The sequence below is a fragment of the Pan paniscus genome, chromosome 14, assembly GCF_029289425.2.
Source record: "Pan paniscus chromosome 14, NHGRI_mPanPan1-v2.0_pri, whole genome shotgun sequence".
Classification (NCBI taxonomy): domain Eukaryota; kingdom Metazoa; phylum Chordata; class Mammalia; order Primates; family Hominidae; genus Pan; species Pan paniscus.
In genome coordinates this window covers 49,938,349-49,961,041 of record NC_073263.2, presented here as the reverse complement: position 1 = coordinate 49,961,041, position 22,693 = coordinate 49,938,349, and the positions used below count along the sequence as shown (strand labels likewise).

The following is a 22,693-nucleotide window of genomic DNA, read 5'->3' as shown; positions in this document are numbered from 1 at the left end:
GTGTTCCTAAAATTATATATATAATAAAATTGGGGACATAGTTTTACACTTGCATATAACTGGAACTTCTTACATATGTGAGATTTTTTTTTGAATTCCAAATTCCAAATTAAGGTTGTCCTGTAGGAAATGCCTGTGGATTTTCCTACCTCTAAGAGGTATATATATATATATATTTTTTTTTTTTTTGCAAAGTACTCTGTAATTAAAGTAAATGCAGAAACAGTAAGCACTGTTTCAAAAGTGAATGGGAGAACCAACTGTTGGTGTTGCCCAAAAGATAACAGAAGGTGTCCTTCTTAGGGCAAGGTCTTATGATCCAAGTGGCACGTGAGGGAACATGACTAGATTTGGCATCAGGAGAGCTTAGCCCTGGTACAGGCTCTGCCATTAACTCACAGGGTGATGCTGATAGCAGGGACAAGCTGCTTGTCTTCTCTGTTAGTTTCTTTGTGCTGCTGTAACAAATGACTACAATTCAAACAACAGAAATTTCTTTTCTCACAGTTCTGGAGGCCAGAAGTCTGAAATCAAGGCATCATCAGGGCAATGCTCCCTCGATATCTCTCAGGAAGAATCTTCTCAGCTTCTGGTGGTGGCCCCCAGCAATCCTTGCTGCTCCTTGACTTCCAGATGCATTACTGCAGTCCCTGTGTCTGTTGTCACCTGGCCTTCTTCCCTGTGCGTCACTGTGTGCCCTCTCGTCTTCTTTTAAGGACACTAGTCATTGGACGTAGGGTCCACTCTAATCCAGTATGACTCCATCTTAACTCATTACATCTGCAAAGACCCTATTTCCAAACAAAGTCACCTTCTGAGGTTCTAGGTGGATCTGGACTTTGGGGGGAAGCCATTCAACCCACTGCAGCTCCTCTCTGGGGTTTCTTCGGGTTTCTCAGAAAACTATCTTTTGAGCTCTTTTTAGCTACAGCATTCAATAGTGCCATGAAGATTATTCAGAAAAGATAGAAACCTGAAAACAAAGCTTTATTTACAAGAAAAAAGCTGGTGGCTCTGCTTATTTTTGCTTTAGGTCCAGTGGCCATTGGGACAGCTGCTCTGTGCATCCTAGCTTCCCTTTACTGACTGCAGACTTTACTTTGGATACAAGTTAATACTGTTGGCCGTGATCAGAAGGAAACTTAAAAGTTTGAGGACTTAGTAACAAAGTTGTGTTTGATGATATGGCTCAGGTGAAGTAGAAATGGAGAGCTTGGAGCCGAGAGCAGGGATTTGGGGCCCAGTTTTCAGAATGGCTTCCGTGTGAAGGAGTTACAGAGGATGAGATGGAAAGGAGGGCTGTGAATCTGGAAATGAGTCACAGCCATTCATTTGCTTGTTCATTAACCAACACAAAGGTAGGTATTGCATTGTTAGCTCCTTTCAAGGGATGGATGACACGGTGGTGAAAGACTCGGTCTCTGTCCTCCTGAAGTGTACTCAGGAGTCTGTGAAGGTGGCCCCAGAGAAATTCATGGTAATGAGGACAGGGGAGGCTTACTAAGTTAATAGTGTGGACTTGAGAAGAGCAGAGTTGCTGACTTGTGCTCTCCTAAGGTGGAAGGGACAAGTAGGTGTTCAGATCTGTAGAAGGTAAGTGGATAGTCCACTCAGTTATACACCAGACCACATTCCCAGTAAGGTTGATTTAATAACTGATGGGAAAGAGAGGCCTTAGAAAATCTTTGTTGCTTTAAATAATGTGTAAGTTTGTTGATGCTGTGGGAAATAGCAGACATGCCATTTGATAGACATATTGGCTGTTTATGTATCTTATTATAACCTACAAAATGTTGGCAAGTTGAAAAGTATATCAATAAAAATGCCTCCTAAGTAGCAAATAGGTAAAACTCTTTCAAACAAATTTATAACTTCCTCTTATAGGAGTGTGGGTGCTCATGATCTTAATGTATGCTGTTAGGGGGTTAATTGTGACCCTGCAACATTTATGTGTTGAAGTACAGCCAGTACCTCACAGTGCAACTTATTTGGAAATGGGGTCAATGCAGATGTGGTTAGTTAAGATGAGGTCATTAGGGTGGACCTTAATCCAATATAATTGGTGTCCTTATAAAAAGGGGAAATTTAGATGCAGAGATATGCAGGGCATGGGGGGAGATGATGTGAACAGACATAGGGAGAAGACAGCCATCCACAAGCTGAGAAGCACAGCCTGGAAGAGATCCTTCCCTCACAGCCCTCAGAAGGAGCTAGCTAGCTGATACCTTGAGTTTGGACTTCCAGTTTCCAGAACCATAAGACAGTAAATTTCTGTTGGTTAAGCCACCTCGTTTGTCACTACTTTGTTACGGCTGCCTTAACAAACAAGTACACGTGTTTTCTGGGTGTTAATTCCTGTCAACCCCCAAACTTCCTTGAGGGATGAGGAAACCCACCAATTCCTTAAACTGAAGGCCAAGTAAAGCTTGCCCATGAACTAAAACTTCGGACCATTTCCTTGGTGTCATTTTCAGCGTTGTTCTTTACCAAGCATTGTTCTTGACTTAGGCAGCAGATGACATGGCAGCTCTCTCTCTCTCTCTCTCTGTCTCTCTTGCTTTTACAACCAGCCTAGTTTCCACAGCTACTTTTAAGACATAGCCAATATTTAAAGTATCTGCTGAACATTCAGTTCCCAGAAGCCCAGCTTTGGATGACTCCTGTGTCCTTGAGGACAATGAGTAGGGGAGACCTGGTTCCATCCGGGCCTCCGCTGCTCGATGGCTGTGAGCCTCCCAAAAGCAGCTGGCAGAGGCAATCCCTGCAGCTGCGAGAGGCCTCTCAAAAATGGATGCAGTGTGTTCCTCCCAAAACCAGTGTTCACCCTCTTCTACAGAACTGAAGGGGCAGAGAAAATTCACTTTTTAATTTGTCATTTCAACATATATTTTTTCCTTTTCAGCCAGTACAGGCTACTCTGTCATCTTTGAAGATGTTAGATGTGGGAAAGTGGCCAATTTTTTCCCTTTGTTCTGAAGAAGAACTACAGTTAATTCGTCAGGCTTGTGTCTTTGGCAGTGCTGGCAATGAAGTTTTATACACTACAGTAAATGATGAGGTAATTTTGAAGAAAATAAATCAGCTACTCACATTTTTAGAAATGGATTTGCCAAATTGAAGATCTTGGGGGAACTAAGGAATAAAAGGTTAAAAAAAAAAGCACGGAAATTAGGTTTTATTTATTATATAAAGAAGCAGTTTGCTTAAGGAAGATGATTCCTGTTTGGATGTAATTTATAGATTTGTTAGAAATAGAACTGCTTGAACTAACAGTGGTTTTTCCCATAGATTTTTGTGCTTGGCACAAACTGCTGTGGCTGTTTGGGGTTAGGTGACGTCCAGAGCACCATTGAACCTCGGAGACTGGATTCTTTAAATGGCAAAAAAATAGCCTGCCTCAGCTATGGGAGTGGTCCACATATTGTCCTTGCAACAACAGGTAACCTAGGAACCCCATGTAGAATTTCAGCTTTATTCGCAGCTGCCCTTGAGAACATTGTTTAATTGGTTGAGAGTTGCTAGCTCTTCCTGTGAAATTGACTATGTTTTGCATACCATAAAACATGAATGTATCTGAATGCCAGCATAAGGTGATGTGGCAGATGGAATCTAGGAATCATTGGCATTTTAGATGTATGAATGACAATGCTATAAGCCCAGTAAACACTGACGAACTGATTGTGGACTTTGGCAAGTCTGTCTGAACTTTGGATTCTTGATCTATGAATTGAAAGACTAAACCTTGTGTCCAACATCCCCCCGCCAACTCTTAGCATTCTGTGATTCTTACACTAAAGAGTGACTGATGGCTGTAGTTGGCATTAGTAGTAGGGATTAGCCACTTCATAAGGGATTGACTAGAAAAATTCCTTGCTCTGAGTGAAGCAAGGAGGAAAAAAGGAAGAAAATAAATAAAACTTCTCCCCAAAAGGTTGTAACCATGGATTTGTAGTTTAATTCACATCAAGACTGAACGGTCCAAGAAATCTCAACCCTTGAATTTATTCAAGGTACTGGATGGCAAGTGCCTTAAGGGCATGATAGAAGTTAATGCAGATCCTTTCTAGGGGAAGGCACCTTTATCCTAGGCCTGAGAGAATTAACCAAAATAATTGTTCAGTAGCAATAGGCAGCACATAGTCAGAGATAACCAGATATACAGTAGTCTCCCGTTATCCTTGGTTTTACTTTCTCAAGTTTCAGTTACCTGCAGTTGACTGTGGTCTGAAAGTATAAATGTAAAATTTCCAAAATAAACAATTCATAAGTTTTAAATTGTGTGCCATTCTGAGTAGGGTGATATTTCACCATCTTGCTCCATCCCACCTGGGACATGAATCATTCCTTTGTCCAGCGTCTCTGCCATAGACACTCCCACCCGTTAGTTACTTAGTAGCTGTCTCAGTTATTAGATTGACTCTCTTGGTTTCATAGTGCTTGTGTTCAAGTCACCCTTATTTTACTTAATAATGGCCCCAAAGTGCAAGAGTAGTGATGCTTGCAATTTGGATATGCCAAAGAGAAACCATACGGTTCTTGCTTTAAATGAAAAATGGAGAGTTTCCATGCTGAGGTTGTTAAGATTTATGGTAAGAAAAAATCTTCTATCTGTGACATTGTGAACAGTACATTTTGTAATTGTTCTCTTTGATTATTAGTTATTGTTGTTAATCTCTTACTATGCCTAACTTACAAATTAAACTTTATCATAAGTATATACGTATAGGGAAAAACAGTGTATACAGGTTCAGTACGAGAGTCTTAGAATGTATCTCCTGCAGATAAGGGGGGCTTGCTATGCAAGGAAACAAGGTACCATGAATGGGAACCAGAAGAAACAACAGACAGCAAGAACGGATTACTAAATATCAGGCATTAAAATTATCAGACACCAATTATAAGACAGCTGTATTTATTATTTGAAGAAATTAAAATGAGCTTGAAAATAATCTGCAGGGATTATAGAAGATTTGAAAAGATCCAGATGAACAATATGATTATCAAAATGAAAATTCAGTGGACAAATTTTGTAGCAGTTTGAACACAGCAAATTAGTAAAATTAGTAAACCGGAAGATAAATGAGAAGTCACTATTCAGAATATAACACTAAGAGACAACATGCTGGAAAATACAGATGAAATGAGTACAAACTGTATGATTCCATTTATTTAAATTTCAAAAACAGGAAAAACTAAACATTTGTATGCAAGATGCATATGTGAGGGCCTTTTGGGGGGTGATTATAAGGTTATATTTCTTGACTTAAGTAGTAGTACATGGGTGTGTGCTTTCTAATTTATAAAACTGTACATATATGTTTTATTAACTTTTCTGTATATTATGCTACCCAATAAATAATAACAAAGATTTTTAAAAATCAACTTGGTGATTATTTTAAAGATAAGGAAATTAAGACCTAGGGGAGTTAAGTGGCCTTCTAATATTTGACTTCATTCTAATGTTTTTGCTATTACTCCCAGCAGCCTTTTCTCTGCTCTTTATTAAAAACTTATTTTCCAGTTATTATAACTGCATGCATTTAAATTTCACCTTGTTGCTTTGAGGTAGAATGCAGTTTATACTTTCCAAATAGATTCTTTTGTAGAATGACTTTGGTGGAATGGGGAAGTTGATTAGCTTTTTGCACCTGAATTTTTAGATTTCATTTGTGGAAGCTGTGCTACATATATTTTCGTATAACGAAGTAGATGTTGTAAAAAACTGATTGTCTTTCTTTTTATTTTCAGAAGGAGAAGTCTTTACCTGGGGTCATAATGCTTATAGCCAGCTGGGCAATGGGACAACTAATCATGGTTTAGTGCCCTGTCATATCTCTACTAATCTGTCAAACAAACAAGTCATTGAAGTTGCCTGTGGGTCTTACCATTCTTTGGTGCTAACATCTGATGGAGAGGTGAGAACAGTCAGCATAAAGCTCATTGATTTTTTTCAATAAGATTATGTAGACTTCTATAGTAGTCCTGGAAATACAATCATTTGATTAAAATAACCACCTCCCTCAAATTCAGCCTTATTTTTGGTAGCAATTCACAGTCAGGGTGTTGATGTTGTGACATTTACCTGTACGTAGTAAGGTCTTCCATAATTGCAAAATTTAAAAGGAGGTATTGTTCCTTCTCTGTTGCTGTAGTAAAGAGGTTATTTGCAATAAGAAAAATCCCCAAATGCTGGAAAAGATGGCTGGGGCAAAGTAGATACTTTTGTGTTACATTTTATTTAATAGTAATTATTACTGTTTGTATAGATAGCACCAATAACCTAATTGTATAAAATCATGTACATTGTATAAGAATGCATTTTGTAAACACTTCTCTGCCTGTGTTGTGAGGATTTATGAATGTGAAGCACTTTGAGAGGAAAGACTTGGTGCCACAAGTACATGTCAGTGTCCAGTTGAGACAGTTTATAAATTAATGTGTTTCATTTACTGATCTTTCCTTTAAACAGGTATTTGCCTGGGGTTATAATAACTCTGGGCAGGTAGGATCTGGATCAACAGTTAATCAGCCAATCCCTCGAAGAGTCACTGGCTGCCTACAAAATAAAGTAGTTGTGACCATAGCATGTGGGCAGATGTGCTGCATGGCAGTAGTAGACACGGGGGAGGTAAGGAAGTTATTTTACATCTTGTTTAAAAACCATGTTTGCCACATCAGTCTCATGCCAGTATGGTATGTCCCACATAACAGACAGCTTGCTGGCCATTTGTCTCTTGAGAGGATTGAGGGTCTCATTTTCTCTCAGGTCTATGTCTGGGGTTACAACGGAAACGGGCAGCTTGGACTCGGCAACAGTGGCAACCAGCCAACCCCTTGCAGAGTGGCAGCTTTGCAAGGCATCCGTGTCCAGCGGGTACGTCCACTGTCAGTTTGTATGCGTGTATTTTTAAGTCTTCGCTGGCAAAGATATCAATGTATTAAAAACATAGATTTGTTGGCAGGATGAAAAGTTTAGCTGCTTGGATGTCTTCATTAAAGTAAAGGTTAAGTCTCTTTTTCCTTGAATTAAATTGCAGCTGTTCAGAAAATTTCTGTTCCAGGGCACTGTCACATACCTTTTGGAATATAAATTGTTACAAGCTTTCCTGAGGAAGCTTAAAAGCTTTTATACCCTTTGACCTGTAGTTCTACTCCTAGGGAATTTCCCTGAGGAACCAACAATTCCTGTAACTGTCTTACAGAATTAGTTAAGAAGATACATATACATATAAAAAGAGGATAACTTTAATAAAAAAAAATAGGTGTAACAGAATTTACTAATCAAATCGTAAGTTAATCATTAGATAAATTATGCCAAGTATATATGCTGGAGATGATGTATTGTATACAAAGAATTTTTAATGATATGGAAAACTGCTATGTGTAATGGTAAAATGAAGCAAGATACAGAACTGCTTATACAACATGGTCAGTAAAAAAATGCTATAGGTACATATCTCTATGTCTATATAGAAATAGAAAAAAAATGCCTCTGATCTTCAGAGTACTTTTATATTTATATTTTTCTATATTTTTCAAATTGAACATGTTTTACTTTTATAATCAAAAAAGAAAATAATTATTTAAAAAATACAAGTGTCTGTTTCTTACATTCCCCTCATACCCCTTGATTTCTGTGAGTATTAAAGCTCTAGTGAACTGGGGCAGGTGCTCACGCCAGGGTACTCATGGCAATCTTACTGCAGTTCTGGCCCACATGTTCTGGAAGGATGTTGGTTAACTTAATGCTTGCCTCTCCTACGGGTAGGCTGCCTCTTCCTTTTTTTTTCATTTTTGATTCTTAACCTACTTTGTGGAAGCAGTGAAATAATTACTTATATTTGCAGTCCTGAGTGGATTTTTTTCCTTCCAGGTCGCCTGTGGCTACGCACACACATTAGTATTAACAGATGAAGGCCAAGTGTATGCTTGGGGCGCCAATTCTTATGGGCAGTTGGGCACTGGCAATAAAAGCAACCAGTCCTATCCTACTCCTGTCACTGTGGAAAAGGACAGGTAACACGGGCATTTTCACAGTCCCCACACTGGTCTTTGGTGATTGTGATTAAACAGGACTTAGATATATAGAGAATGGTGGGGAATGTACTGCTAGTGTTAGAATATTATTTAACAAGAGTATTTATTCCTTTAAAAAAATTGGCTTTGGAATTGTTGGGGAGGTTGATTGTATGTTAAATATGCTATTTTCACTTACCCATGTTTCATCTATACCTCCAACAGCTATTCTAAGCAAACTGCAGTGACTAAACTTGCAACAGCTATTCTGTTACTCTTCTGCCTTACAAATCACCCTTTTGCCCTCCTCCTTTTCCTGTTTTACATTCTTAAGGGGGTGTCAATAACATTCAAGGTCGCTCTTCCCTGGCTTAGGAAAAGGTACCTTGCATGGGGTATAAAGCTGGTCACTCAGCTACATAGAAATTTGCCAGTTGAAAAGGATAGGGTTATTTCATTACTTTAACTCCCAAGCTGTCAATACGAGGAAGAGTAAAATGGTTAGGAAATTAAGATTTACTTTTGTGCACTTGTTTGCAAGGTTGTGTTATGTAATTAGCACATCCAGAATTAGTTTCCACGTTATTCTGATATTTTTGAAAGCCTTTGGAATTTCTCAAGCATGGTCAGATCGCTGCCTTTCCACTTTTCATTTCCTGATAGTAGTGTAGAGCAAAAACGTTTCATTATCTTTTCTTTTAAACCAGGGTTGCAGTCATTGTAGAAATGAATGCTGCTGTTTTTACTGCATATATCTTTATTATATTTAATTTTAAAAGAAATATGTAGACAAACAGATTAGCTCACATTTATATGCAGTTCTTTTCTAATTTTCTGTTGGAATACTTAACAATGAAAATGAAGAACCAAATTGTCATTTTTCAACTGCCTCAGTTTTCATTTGAGTATTGTGAACTTGGCTGACTTTCTTTAACCTATGTTTTAAAAGTTTTGTTTAACCAATTTAACATAGGTTAATTTTATAGGTTAAATAAAACTTTTTTCTCCAAAAACCTTAAAATTTAAGACCCCTGGCCCCTTCAGAATTGGGAGGAGGGACAATAATGGAGGCAGGAGGTGGTGCAGGTAGATGCCTGCAGCTGTTCATTCACATATCTTGTAGCTTAGAGCTCCTCAGAAGAGAAGGGACAGTCCTGAGGCTTTGAATAACCACAAAAGTGCCTCAGTTGGTAGGGACACTTAACATTTAAACTGAAAAACAGAGTTAAAGGATCAAATAAAGATGGCATGGAAATAAAAACGATGGATTTGTATGGCCTGTTATTTTTTTATTTTTATTTTTTGAGACACAGTCTCCCTGTCTTCCAGGTTGGGGTGCAGTGGTGCAATCACGGCTCACTGTAGTCTTGACTTCCCAAGCTCAGGCGATCCTCCCACCTTAGCCTCTGGAGTAGCTGGGACTACAGGAGCATGCCACCATACCTAGCTAATTTTTGTGTTTTTTGCAGGGCCAGGGTTTTGCCACATTGCCCAGGCTGGTAGCTCCTGGGCTCAAGTGATCCTCTTATCTCGGTCTCCCAAAGTGCTGGGATTACAGGTATGAGCCACTGCGCCTGGCCTGGCCCATTACTTTTTATGGTGCTCCTACACTTACCCAGAACTTTAGCACATCCATCCCTGGTCTCACAGAATTCTGCCGTCATTGCCCACCAGTGACTTGCTGCATTGCACTGCTGGTCCCTGATCCAGAATGATCACCCAAGGCTTCTGATTCAGGTTCTCACTGGGGCAGATGGATTGTGGGGCGTCAAGGTGGGAGAAAGAAAAAGTAGCAGAGAAGCAGGTAATGGGAATGGAAGCTGTGTGAGTGCCAAGTTGCTTAACTGGACATTGGGAGTTATCTGTTGCATTTCTGTCTTCTTAAACTGCAGTTATTTTTGAATTATAATTTGGTTATAAAAATCATGGATGGGCCAGGCACTCACGCCTGTAATCCCAGCACTTTGGGAGGCCAAGGCGGGCGGATCACCTGAGGTCAGGACTTTGAGACCAGCCTGGCCAACATGGTGAAACCCTGTCTCTACTAAAAATATAAAAATTAGCTGGGCACAGTGGCACATGCCTGTAATCCCAGTTACTTGGGAGGCTAAGGCACGAGAATCCCTTGACCCCAGGAAGTGGAGGTTGCAGTGAGATCGCGACACTGCACTCTAGCCTGGGCAGTAGAGTGAGACTCTGTCTCAAAAAAAAAAAAAAAAAAATGGATGAATGTTTTAAATGAGATGTTCCTGATTTTCTGTTTTCCGTACTTGAATTTCAAGTGGTGGTTTCTGAACTTGCACAGTTTCAACCAGGCACTCAATCACGGGCGTATTCCGAGGGAGGGGTTTATAGGTCTGTGCTGGGACTTGTTCTGCACTTCTCCACCCTTTCCAGGGATGGGAAAGTCAAGTATATGTCATAACTTATCCCTGGGGAACCCCGGAGCCTTACTTCTGACTCTTCTGCGGCCCATTGCAGGAAAGCCTGACTAATTAGGAACTGGATTGAATGTGGGGTGGGGTGGGTTTCAGTTCTTAGTTACCTGTTCACAGAAGTGGGAAGGAGAAATCTGTCTACATTGTTTTCTTTGCTGGAACAACCATCCAAGGGAAACCTTTTAAAATCTTTCCCAGAAAAAGATTTTATTTATGATGGAGAATACTGATATTTGTCAGCAATTTATGTTTACATAAAAATAAGTTTAATGATTAAAATGATTGTCTTCTCCTAATCCAGTCATCCAATCTTTCTGAAGTTTCAGTACCTTGGGGACAGATTGACCAACATTTGTATCTTCGTTCTTAACGTTCCCTAACAGCATATTTTAAACTAAACTGATGTGAAGCTAACTTTTCCTTGAATTTCTGATAATTCTTCGACTTCTGAGGTAGTTGGTATAATACTTGGGCTCTTACAAAACCAGGATTGGGAATCCCTGCTGTGGATCTGTCATCTTTGCTGTTTCTTCTCCAATATTCTTCTCCCTCACAGATGACCTTTCACCCCCCTCAAGGTTTTCCAGTTTCTATTCTTTCTCACTCTCTGCTTTTTCATTTCTAGTACTTCATAGCCAATAAGCTCAGCAGTTGTTGTTGATCATTCCCTCAAGGTGACACAAAACCTGTTTATTATCAACATGTAGTGATTTTTTTTCCCATTAAGATTGGCTACAAAATAAAAGTGTGAAATACGCCAGACATCCTGACAGTAAAGGTTAGCTCAGTTGATAGTCATTGTCTGTCGCATGTCTGGCTGGAAAATTGGAACGTCGGTGTTTGCTGCTTGGTATGAGTCCAGTTTAAAAACCAACGATGACCTTAGGCAATGGCAGGATTCCTTAGCGGTTGCTTGGGTCACAAGCCTAGACCTGAAAGTACCCTCTAAACTTTCTGCATTCTCATTCCTGTAGCAGCTACTGCAGCCAACCAAATCCGCGCCCCACCCCTGACTTCCCATGTGGAGCCGGGTGTGCCAGGTATATGTCACAAGGCCATGCCCCGGGACGGGCAGCATCACATGGCCTTCCCTGACCCACCCTTTGGCTCTGTCTGTCCCAGCCCTTCTCTAGAGAGTAGTGTCCCACTTCAGGTCACCAGCTGCTCTAGGGGCAGAGGCTACCCTCTTTCATGGATGCTAATAACAAAGAACAAACATCTCAGAAGGGAACATAGGAACCGCATTATTTGGCTTTTCTGATGTTGGGCAGATCAGTGAAGGATGCTGTTGTGCTCCAGTCACTGACATTTTTCATAGAACATTACCCCAAAGGACACAGAAATGATTCCAAAAAATGTAGAAGTCTTTGCCTAGTAGGTCACTGCAAAGTGCTAAAATCTGAAGAAAGGAAGAGCAGTTCACAAATGCTTATCTTCACATTGTTCATTGGGCTGCCCTAACCTCCCCTGCTCCCAGAGAATGCCAGATGGCTTTACAATTGAGGTGGTTCAAACACAGAAGGCCCTTTTTCCTTTTATTAATTGCTCAGCTATGTGTACATTGGCCCCCACACCTGCCACCTGACCAGCGCGGCTTCTGCCTCCCTCAGCACTGCCAGCCGGGGGTTTTCTTAGACTCATCCCCTGGGCCACCTTCCGCTCCTCTCCCTCCCTCTGCATTAACATCCAGGCCACCCTCATTACTCCTTGGCAGCCTAGCTTGGGTTGGCCTCCCCAGCCAGCCTTCCAGACTATTCTTTCTCTCCCTTGCAGCCTGTCTTGCACACCACTGTGGCCAGGTCAGTCTTTCTGAGAATACCATTTCCTCACATCATGGCCCTGTTTACAAAGCAGTTTCCCATTTGCCTATCACATCAGATCAAATCAGAACTCTTCGGCTCTGGATTGAAGCCGACGCCACTGTTCCTGGCAAGCCTCATTGCCCTCCGATCCCGGCGTTGGCCTCCGTCCCTGTCAGGTCTTGTACGATGATGCTGCTCTCTGCCATCCTGCCGTCTCCAGCTCTGCCTGCATGTTGGTCCTGCATTGCTCTCCACCTCACACACTCTTATTCCACGGCTCTGGCCAGTCCAAAGCATACATGGCCCAGTTAGTTCCCTTTTACTTGAAATATTCCCTGAGGAGCCCCCAGGTATTTTTCCTTACTCACTGGAGACTTGTAGTCAGGGCCACACTGATGTCATTTGGGAATTATTTGCAAAGTCACAGATCTGGACTTCTCTCTCCAGCTAAATCATGAGTTCCTCAGCTAAATCACAGGCCCACAGTTCTGCAGCAGCTGGTAAACACTTTTAGTCACGGAAGGAAGCCTTTTTCGGTTCTCAGCTCTGCCAAGGAACTTATTTCACGTACACAAAACCACAAACCGTGAGAGGATTGCTGCCTGTATCCTGTTCCCCCTCATCTTTTTTTTTCTTTGAAAAGATGGTAAAGCTGATTATAAGAATTGAAATAACGTGGCCCTAGAACTACACTCTGACTCTGATCCGCGTGTCCTGCCCACAGCACCAGGCCACGAAGACAGATCATGTCGCTATCCTCACATTTGCTTGTAACTTAGGAGGCTTGCCAGTAAAATCGATACTAACAGTGGACGTACTTCTCTTTGAATAAGTTTATTCTATTTCCTTCTCCCATTTTCTTTATTTGTTGAAAAGAATGGTGCTGATTGAGAAGCCAAATATTGTTAACCATTTTCCCCATCTGGCACGGTTCTTTTGCACAGCACTGGATTAGGCCAGGGGACTGGCCTAACCCTGCAAATATCAGGAAAGGACTCTTCTAGGGAAAGTCCTACTAATCTGAATTGATCACTAGAAATACATGGTCTCCACCTAAAAGATGCTTTGTCACTTAAAAGGCTGAGTAGTCATCATAATGTAAAGAAACCTCTATTGTCATGCAACCATTTGCACCCAGACATTGTGCCTGGTTGGCACTTAACATTTTATCACTTGATTCTCACACCACCCTTGCAATGTGATGAAACCAAGGCTCCTAGGTGCTAAGTGACATTCCCCTAGTCATGCAGCCTAGTGCTAGTCACACAGCCTAGTGGTAGAGCGAGGATTCAAACCCAGTTTTTGTTTTCCTTTGAGCTGGAGCTGCAAGAAAAAAAAAGAAAGAAAAAACAAACCTAGGTGTGACTCCAAATCCTGAGCTCTCCACTGTGGGCCATCGTAGCCTCTTTTCCTCTAGTATTTGTGGGTGGTTTTCAAGGGCTAAGAATGATCCTCATAATAAGTCAGTGAGATTACCGCACATGAGAACAGCATGTCTCAGCCTCTGAGGCGAGCCGGTACAAGCTCCAGGTTCTGTGATAACACCTCCCTCCTGGTTTGAGAGCAACTGCCTAAAGGAGGCAGTGGAGGATCATCCTCACCCTTCAGGTGCTAGCCCGTGTCAGTGGGGTCTTACACAACCTTTGCTCTGTGTTGTTGAGTCTTCCTCAGTCAGTAAAGTGACCCATAGATTATATTCAGTAAGACACCACGTTATGTGCTTAGAGAGAATTAAGCCAGTGATTAGGCCTGCCGGAAACTGGTCATCTCGCTGAACAGGTGAAACGGATGCATAAAGTAACAGGGCCAGGCTGGAATGGTGTGGACAGGAAGTGCTGCAGGAGCTCAGGTGAGCGGGAGACCTCAAACTTGGGGCAGTTTGAACTGGGCCTTACAAGATGGGTAGGATTTGTAAGGCAGAGAGAAAGAACATTCCTGAACAACCATGTATGAAGTCATTGAAGGGCAATGAGAAAGCCTGTTTGTTGAAACAGGGTGTGTGGACAAAATTGACTTGTGAGATGTATGTACAGAGGTGACGCCAAATCATGGACGGAGTTATGTCTTGTGTCAGGATTTTATCTGAGAGAAGCCACTGCCCGTGTGAAAGTTCTGATGAGAACGGTGTTCCAAGAGGATGATTAACCTGCCAGCACTGTGTGAGTTGGGGCAGAAGAGAGAGTCTAAGGCAAGGGAGACCTGGGAGGCTGTTACAGGGGCCAGATGTGGGGTGTGCCTGACCCCCCAGTGGTGGCTGAGGGGAGACATTACAAAGAAAGCATCTTTGTTATTTAACTGGATATTCTAAAGAAAGTGGTAAATGAGGAGGGAGAAGTCAAAGATGACCCTGAAGTTCTGAGCCTAAGTCTCTGAGGATGCTGGTACCATTGTCTGCTGTAGCAAAATCAAGATGGGGACTTCCCCTGGGTTAAAAGAGTTTACCATTTTCCTTCCATCTGTATGGTGGCTTATTCTGATGGAAAAGAAATTACTTCCAGATCAACAAGACAATGTTTTCCATTAAGAAGTGTTCTGAGGCCGGGTGCAGTGGCTCACACCTGTAATCCCAGCACTCTGGGAGGCCAAGGTGGGCGGATCATTTGAGCTCTGGAGTTCAAGACCAACCTGGGCAACATGGCAAAACCTTGTCTCTACAAAAAATACAAAAGTTAGTCAGGTGTGGTGGCTTGCACCTGTAGTCCCAGCTACTACAGAGGCTGAGGTAGAAGGATCGCTTGAGCCTGGGAAGCAGAGGTTGCAGTGAGCCAAGATCCAAGATCGTGCCACTGCACTCTAGCCTGGGTGACAAGGCAAGACTCCTCTGTCTTAAAAAAAAAAAATTGTTCTGAGAACTACCTCCTCATCAATCGTGAACTTAGAGCAGTAGGGCATATCACATGGTGATCCTAGGAAACTGCTCTCCTGGGCTCCAGGTCATACAGCCCAGTGTGGTAGAACTACTGAATTTACTCTGTGCAATAGGAGTTGGAATGACCCATAGCATTCTAAAAATCGGTGAAGTCTTCATTAAAATATTTATTTATTGGCCCTCAGTCCAGATGACCCAAATCTTTATTATTTTCTTCAGTAAGTGATGTTTTAGGGGGAAAAATTTTAAACCACCCTTTTTTGGTAGGGGGGACCACTACTCTCTTGGGTTATACTTGAATTTCAAAACAGGGTGGTGCATATTTTTATAGGCCTACTGGCTAGAAGTGGTACAAACAGATCTTCATGAGTTATAAGTGCCATTGAAGTGTGGCTTAAATGTAAATAACGGTTTGGTGCCTGATAATTTAGGAGATGAGGTGTATGAGTCATGTGGTGGGTTTTTTTTGTTTTTTTTTTCCTTTTCCTGACCCTTTTTGTAATTTTATGATGTCCCACATCAGTTAAACCTGGCGGGAGGAGGACCCAACTTGTTTCTGCCCCTGGTCACTGTGCTTATGTGGTATGTGTTTGTGAATTTAGGATTATCGAGATTGCAGCCTGTCACTCCACACACACGTCTGCGGCCAAGACGCAGGGTGGGCACGTGTACATGTGGGGCCAGTGCCGGGGTCAGTCCGTGATCCTCCCGCACCTCACCCACTTCTCCTGCACTGACGACGTGTTTGCCTGCTTTGCCACGCCCGCCGTCACGTGGCGCCTCCTCTCCGTGGGTAAGCTGGTCACTGTCCATTTGGGGGATGGCCTGAAAATCTGGGAAAGAACTCAGGGCTTTACTTTGATAATGAGGATTTTGTTAGGTGCACTATCATAATTTATTTCTCTCTGATGGGCTTTTGCAAAAGGGAACTAATTTTATTTTCTTCAGAGCATCAGAAATCAACACCAGTACTAAACTAAAAGTAATTTTATTTGACTACTTTTTTTTTTTTCTTTAAGAGAGAAAGATGAGGTCTTGCTCTGTTGCCCAGGCTGGAGTGCGGTGGTGCAATCATAACTCGCTGTACCCTTCAGCCCCTGGGTTCAAGCGATCCTTTTGCCTTAGCCTATTGAGTAGCTGAGACTATACATACCCATTACCACGCCTGGCTAATTTAAAGAAACTTTCTTTGGAGGTGGGGTCTCTCTGTGTTGCCCAGGCTGGTCTTAAACCGTGGGCCTCAGACCATCTTTCTGTCTCTGCCCCTGCCAAAGTGTTGGGATCACAGGTGTGAGCCATTGTGCCCTATCCTTATTGGACTGCTTTTTAATTTTACTGAGAAACTGTGTTTTTTACTTTTAACTAGCGTATTTACTCAAATGTTTAAAATTTCATGCAAAATTAGTGATGTGGCTTGGGACTTTTTCTTGTTATTTTGCCAGATTTATAAGCAGATATGTGTGAGATTCTTATTCTTAATGATTACAGAGGTGCAAATCTGTCTTCAGGGGAAAAAACCCATTGCTCAGTTGCTCAGTTATTTTGAGGAATTGGTCCTTTCATGAGTACCAGTAGAGTAGTGCCATATCCTGTCCTGTGTGTTCATTATGTCTGTAGCTAACTCTGGAAGCATTTGCATTATTCTCCTAGAACCTGATGACCACCTCACGGTGGCTGAGTCACTGAAGAGGGAATTTGACAACCCGGACACTGCAGGCCTGAAGTTTCTAGTTGATGGAAAGTACATTTATGCACATAAAGTCCTTCTCAAGATTCGGTAAGGAATCATTTATTTGAGAATTGAGAAAAGTAATTCATTCAACAATTATATTCTAAGTGTCCAACTATATTAGGCACCTCAGTAATCAAGAAAAATTGTAAGGCTGTTTTTGCTCTTACAAGCATACAGTGGAGCGGGGAGAAATATACATGAAACAAGAAATAACACAGGTTGTGTGGTTCCGGGAATCAGTACCATAGGCGTTCCTTAGGCTTGAAAAGTGGTGTGGTCACCTTGGCAGCAGGGAGCAGCCAGCGCACGCTCCAAGTGTGTCCTGTGCTCTGAACACCGTATTGATACTTGGACGTCCATCAGTTACCGTCTCTGCCTGGGAATCAAGCTCAGCTCATAATAATCACCTTCTTATAATCACTTGTGGTGTACTTTTAGATGGTTTAAAAAAGAGAAGATCAAGGCCTTTCCAGACCAAAAAGGTCTATAGTGAGGCTAGCACAGAGATTTTAAAAAATCACATTTGTGAATGTTTTTGAGCAATGAGCTGTGTGCATTTCAAGTGTGCAGTTTGATGAGTGCTGACACATGTCTACGCCTGTGAAACCACTGCCCCACATCCAGACAGAGAACATTCCCATCACCCTTCAAAGACCCCTCATGTCCTAGCCCTGGGTGACCGCAGCTCCTTCTGTCACTGTAGCTGAGTTAGCATTTTCTAGAGTGTATTTAGATGGGATGATACAGGATGCATTCATTTGTGCTTGGCTTCTTTCTTTTACATGATGATTTTGAAATTCATTATGTTGTGTAACAGATATTTAAATCCTACTGCAGTGAGTCACACACTGAACACAGCATTTTAGTCTCCAGTTCCTCTTTAGTAAGATCAAGCTGTGCAGCGTTTGTTCACTCTCTCTATATCACATCAACCTGCATGAAAGAAGGGGGGTGGATTTGTTTGCTGTAACACAGTACTATGGCCCGGGTGGCTTAAGCAACATAAAGTTCTGGAGGCTGGAAATCCCAGATCAAAAGTGTCACCTGGATGGGTTTCTTGTGAGGCTGTGAGTGAGAATCTGTTCCTGCCTCTTTCCTAGCTGCTGGGGATTTGCAGACAGTCTTTGGCCTTCCTTGGCATGTGGCTGCTTAACTCCAGTCAGCATGTGGCATTCTCCCTTTGTGCATGTCTGTGTCCAAATTTCCCCCCACCTTATTTTTTTTAGATGGCAGAGTCTTTCTCTATTGCCCAGGCTGGAGTGCAGTGGCCTGATCTCGGCTCACTGCAGCCTCCTCCTCCCAGGTTCAAGTGATTCTCCTGCCTCAGCCTCCTGAGTAGCTGGGATTACAGGCGCACACCACCATGCCTGGCTAATTTTTGTATTTTTAGTAGAGATGGGGTTTCACCATATTGGCCAGGCTGGTCTCAAACTCCTGACCTCGTGATCCACCCGCCTCGGCCTTCCAAAGTGCTGGGATTACAGGCGTGAGCCACCGCGCCCTGTCCAAATTTCCCCTTTTTATAAAGATGCCAGTCATATTGGATTAGGGCCCACCCTAGTGACCTTCTTATAACTTGATTACCTCTTTAAAGGCTCTCTCTCCCAGTAAGGTCACATTTTGAGGTATTGGCCATTAGGACTTCAACACAGGAATTTTTAGAGGACATCATTCAACCCGTAATGGAGTGAGGAAGCAGAATTACTTAGATTTTATAAAAATAAACCCACTGATTTCTCTAAATGCTGACAGTGGTTGTGGTGTGAGAGAGATGCCAGGGAGCCCAGCTCTGTCCCCATTAGCACGGCCATTGGGGCTGCTTCCCAGGCCACCCCTGGCAGCAGGTTTGCATATACAGCCTTGCTGAATAGATGATTGTTTGAAAACCCTGGCCAGCAAAGAAAGTGAGGAGCCACAGCAGGGACGTGCCAGCGTGCACCTTCGAGAGAAGAACGTGGTCCTCACAGAGGCCATCTGTCCTGGCTGGGAAGCTAGGACCTGACATACTGCTTTTTTCCTTCAGATGTGAGCATTTTCGTTCGTCATTGGAAGATAACGAGGATGATATTGTAGAAATGAGTGAATTTTCATATCCTGTTTACCGGGCCTTCCTGGAATACCTATACACAGACAGCATCAGCCTTTCTCCTGAGGAGGCAGTAGGTAATTGCCAAAGACTTCCAAAAACTTGGCAAAATGTTGAGGAACTGACAAGGTGGTTTCTATAGAACCTAAAAGAAAGTCACTGTGAGAGTAATTACAGAAGTATTTCTTTTTGTGTGTGTTGAATCCAAACACGTTTCCCTTGTTACTACTTTATTACAAAGGTTGACTGGACAGATAAGAGAGAGAAGAATCAAATCATCACCACCGTGGAGCATTGCAGGCAGCAGCATGGAGGAAGGGACAGAGACTGAGGGCCATGCAGCAGATCCCCGTGTCTCCACCAGCAGGGCCCAGGAATTCCACTTATTTCAGGCTGTGGGCCTGAGTCAGTCAAGTCTGTGCCCAGCGGCTTAGGAGGCTGGGAAAATGGGCATTTCCAGAGGGCCGTAGCTTGGCTAAAAATTCTGTGGTTTCAGTAGAAAGGAAGAATGGATGTGTGTGTGAGAGAGAGAGAGTGTGTGTGTGTGTGTGTGTGTGTGTGTGTGTGTGTTGGGGTAGGGGTCGGGAGAGAGGCAACTAGCAGCTTCTGCCACAGGAGAGATGTGATCTGTGTTTAAAACATCAGTTATTATATTGGTTCAGGTGTGAGATGATGGTCTCCTGGGTTGGGGTTGTATAGCAGTGGAAGTATTGAAAAGAGATCAGATTCTAGATATATTTTAAAGAGGTTGCTGATGGGATTTGTTGATAGATGGGATGAGAGGTGTGAGTTGAGAGAGAAGGATGGCTGCACTGAGGTACTTGGCCTGGGTAGCTGCCTTAATGGCACTGAGGTGAGGAAGATAGAGAACAACAGGCTTGCTCTGGACTTTGAAAGTCAAAGGAGTTTGAGCTTCCCATTAGATACCCAAGTGATAATTTTTTTCTTTTTGAGACAGAGTTTCACTCTTGTTGCCCAGGCTGGAGTGCAATGGCACTATCTCGGCTCACCACAACCTCCGCCTCCCGGTTTCAAGCGATTCTCCTGCCTCAGCCTCTCGAGTAGCTGGGATTACAGGCATGCACCACCACGCCTGGCTAATTTTGTGTTTTTAGTAGAAACGAGGTTTCTCCTTGTTGGTCAGGCTGGTCTTGAACTCCCGACCTCAGGTGATCCGCCCATCTTGGCCTCCCAAAGTGCTGGGATTACAGGCGTGAGCCACTGCGCCCGGCCGCGAGTGGCAGTTTTTTATCAGCCCACCACTAACATTTGTGGGGCTGTAGCCAAGACTCCAAATGGAGACCTATGTTCCATATGTCTAAAAACTTAAAGTTATATGTCAAGCTAGTGAACTTCAGATAAAAATATGTCCAATCCTCCCACCTTGAAAAATGTAATTTCATTAAGAACTGAAAGGACAGGTTTCAATTTTAGTTGACATTTAGAGTTGCAGGACTTCTTGTGCCAGAACCCAATGGCACAGGCAGGACAGGCCCCTCCTCCAGCAGAAGGGTGTGTGGGCACCCTAGCTTGCATTCCAAGCTCTATCCACCCCCAACCCAGGTTACCCTTTTGGGCCAGGGGGTCTGCACATTGGTGGTGGGGTCTAAGGGAGGAAATACCCACACATGTGGCCTCAAGGCCAATTATGCAGGCAGTCCCAGGTTCCCAGGTACCCAAAGTGTGGTCTAGAAGTGGGCATGTGGCTCCTTAGCCACCCCGTGCTGAAGGTGTGCGTGGAGGAGGCGCAGAGCCGGGGCTTGGGGCAGAGTCCTCTCTTAGGGCAGTGCAGCTTGCATGTGTGTCTGAAGCTTGGGGCCAAAAACAATGAAGCCATTCACAACTCAAGGTTTCAGTGTCCTCCAGTGGGCTATCTGTCTTTCCTCTATAACTTTGATAATATTTGTTATTAAAAAAGCAAGTTTCCAACCAAAGTCTACCACATGTATAAGATTTATTAGCAGATAGACACAAAAACAATTAATATGGTGAAATTGATGAAATCCCTGCTCTTTATACTTCGTACACTCTATTAAGTACCTTGCGTGAAAAGTTAGCTTGAGGTGGACATGACAGTGTTCTAGTAGCCGGATTCAGCTAGCCTTTTGATCCTGGCTACCACTCATTTCAGCAATGACAAACTAATTCTGACATTCTTTATGCTAATTACAAATCCTGTAATGAAGATTCAGAAAAACAAATAGGATCTTTCAGATGCTGATTGACTGCTTCAATTAGAGTACTTCCTATCATTCCTTGGGGTAGATTAAAATTAATTTACATATGTCACCTCACCCAGTCTACGTTGAATTACTTGAAAATAGGTGACAGGTAATATAACAGGACTCACCTGCATATATAGATGATATTTAAAACCCTGGGGCTGGGGTTTTGGGAAGTAAGTGAGGAAAGTGTCTGAGGATTTAACCCTGGGGCACTCAAACATTTGGAAGTCAGGAAAAATGATCCAGCCTAGAGAACTGAGGAGCAACTAATTAAAGAGAAGAAAAATGCAAGCAAGTGACAAAGTGTCCTAAGGAGAGCATTATCAACCATATCAAATTCTGTGTAAATGTCGAGTAAGAGGAAACCAGAGAATATTGCACCCTCAAAGCCACTGTGACTGCCACAGGTGTGACCACCAAGGGTGTGACTGCAGTAGTGGTGGGGATGGGGTTCTGCTTGTAATGGCTTGAGGTCAGAATGGGAGGTGGGAAAATGGAGACAGCAGATACAGATAGCTCTGTCTAGGAGTTTTGCTGTAGAGAGGAGCAGTGGGATAGGGTAACAGGAGGAAGACACGTGTCCATGAAAGGGTCTCCCCTCCCCTCCTCTCCCCTCTCCTCCTCTCCCCTCCCCTCCTCTCCCCTCCCCTCTTCTCCCCTCCCTTCCCCTCCCCTCCCTCTCCTGCCCTCTCTTCTTTTCTTCTCTTTTGTTTTCTTTTCTTCTTTTCTTTCTTTTCACGGCGGGCACTCTTACAGCATGTGTGTGTGCTCCTGGGAGTGGCCCAGGAGAAGCTGACATTGAGATTGCAGGGGAAGGGGTCATTCAAGGCGCACATGCTTTTTTCCTAGGAAAAAAATATTAAAGCTATTTTCCCTGTGCTCCTGTTTTTCAACAGCTAATGATTTGTGTATCATGTTTGCTCAGCTTGGCTGCCATCCTGGGTAGAGCCCCACACTGAAGTATAAGTGTCAGTCAGCATCAGTCTATGCAGTGCTTCACTGAGGATTATATCTAAAATAGTGTCAAAATCATCTCTGAGTGGCTGAGTGAGCAAGTGTAAATCAGGATGCTTGAAATCACTCCCCCTAATAAACACCTCTTTCCACCAGGACTGCTAGACTTGGCTACATTTTATAGAGAAAATCGTTTGAAAAAGCTCTGCCAACAAACTATCAAGCAAGGCATCTGCGAGGAGAATGCCATCGCTCTGCTCTCGGCTGCGGTGAAGTATGATGCACAGGTAAGGAAAGCTTGCTTCCAGCTGCCGGCCTCCTGGAGAAATGGAACCCAGGTGTCTGCCTCGTACCTTAAACTAAAAGAAAGTCTGGGTAGAGGAAATATTTAATATTTTTTAAAAAATGAAGTAACAAGAGTACTAGACAACATATAAGCGAATATTTATATAATGTTGGGATGGACATCAAAGGCAGAAGCCATAAAGGAAAGGATTTATAGCTCTGATTTAAAAAGATAAGAAACTTTTATCCACTTAAAAATACCATAGAGAAACTTACAAAGTAATGA

The 22,693-nt window shown here is 42.7% G+C and overlaps 2 protein-coding genes across 7 annotated transcripts in view; both read left to right on the top strand.

Moving 5' to 3' along the window:
• The window catches only part of RCBTB2 (RCC1 and BTB domain containing protein 2), a 44,388-nt gene that overhangs the window by 14,729 nt on the left and 6,966 nt on the right, over positions 1-22,693 (top strand). For 4 of the 6 annotated variants that reach the window (XM_063595957.1, XM_008963828.4, XM_063595956.1 and 1 more), the window contains 10 exons: positions 2,903-3,058; positions 3,289-3,439; positions 5,749-5,915; positions 6,470-6,628; positions 6,767-6,874; positions 7,874-8,016; positions 15,728-15,918; positions 16,776-16,902; positions 18,881-19,020; positions 22,279-22,409. In XM_063595957.1, the coding sequence (XP_063452027.1) occupies positions 2,933-3,058; positions 3,289-3,439; positions 5,749-5,915; positions 6,470-6,628; positions 6,767-6,874; positions 7,874-8,016; positions 15,728-15,918; positions 16,776-16,902; positions 18,881-19,020; positions 22,279-22,409 (1,443 nt within the window). In that variant the 5' untranslated portion in view covers positions 2,903-2,932. Of the gene's footprint in view, positions 1-507; positions 1,359-2,902; positions 3,059-3,288; positions 3,440-5,748; positions 5,916-6,469; positions 6,629-6,766; positions 6,875-7,873; positions 8,017-15,727; positions 15,919-16,775; positions 16,903-18,880; positions 19,021-22,278; positions 22,410-22,693 lie in introns of those variants that run through there. The other 2 variants (XM_055096767.2, XM_055096768.2) reach the window with 2 other exon arrangements.
• Positions 11,796-12,692, top strand: LOC134728839 (uncharacterized). The gene has a single exon (XM_063595958.1). The coding sequence runs from the start codon at positions 11,942-11,944 to the stop codon at positions 12,566-12,568; it is 627 nt and encodes a 208-aa protein (XP_063452028.1). The 5' UTR covers positions 11,796-11,941; the 3' UTR covers positions 12,569-12,692.

Coding starts and splice junctions, on each gene's coding strand:
- LOC134728839 (XM_063595958.1), top strand. CDS start 11,942: ATGGCTTTACAATTGAGGTGGTTCAAACACAGAAGGCCCTTTTTCCTT.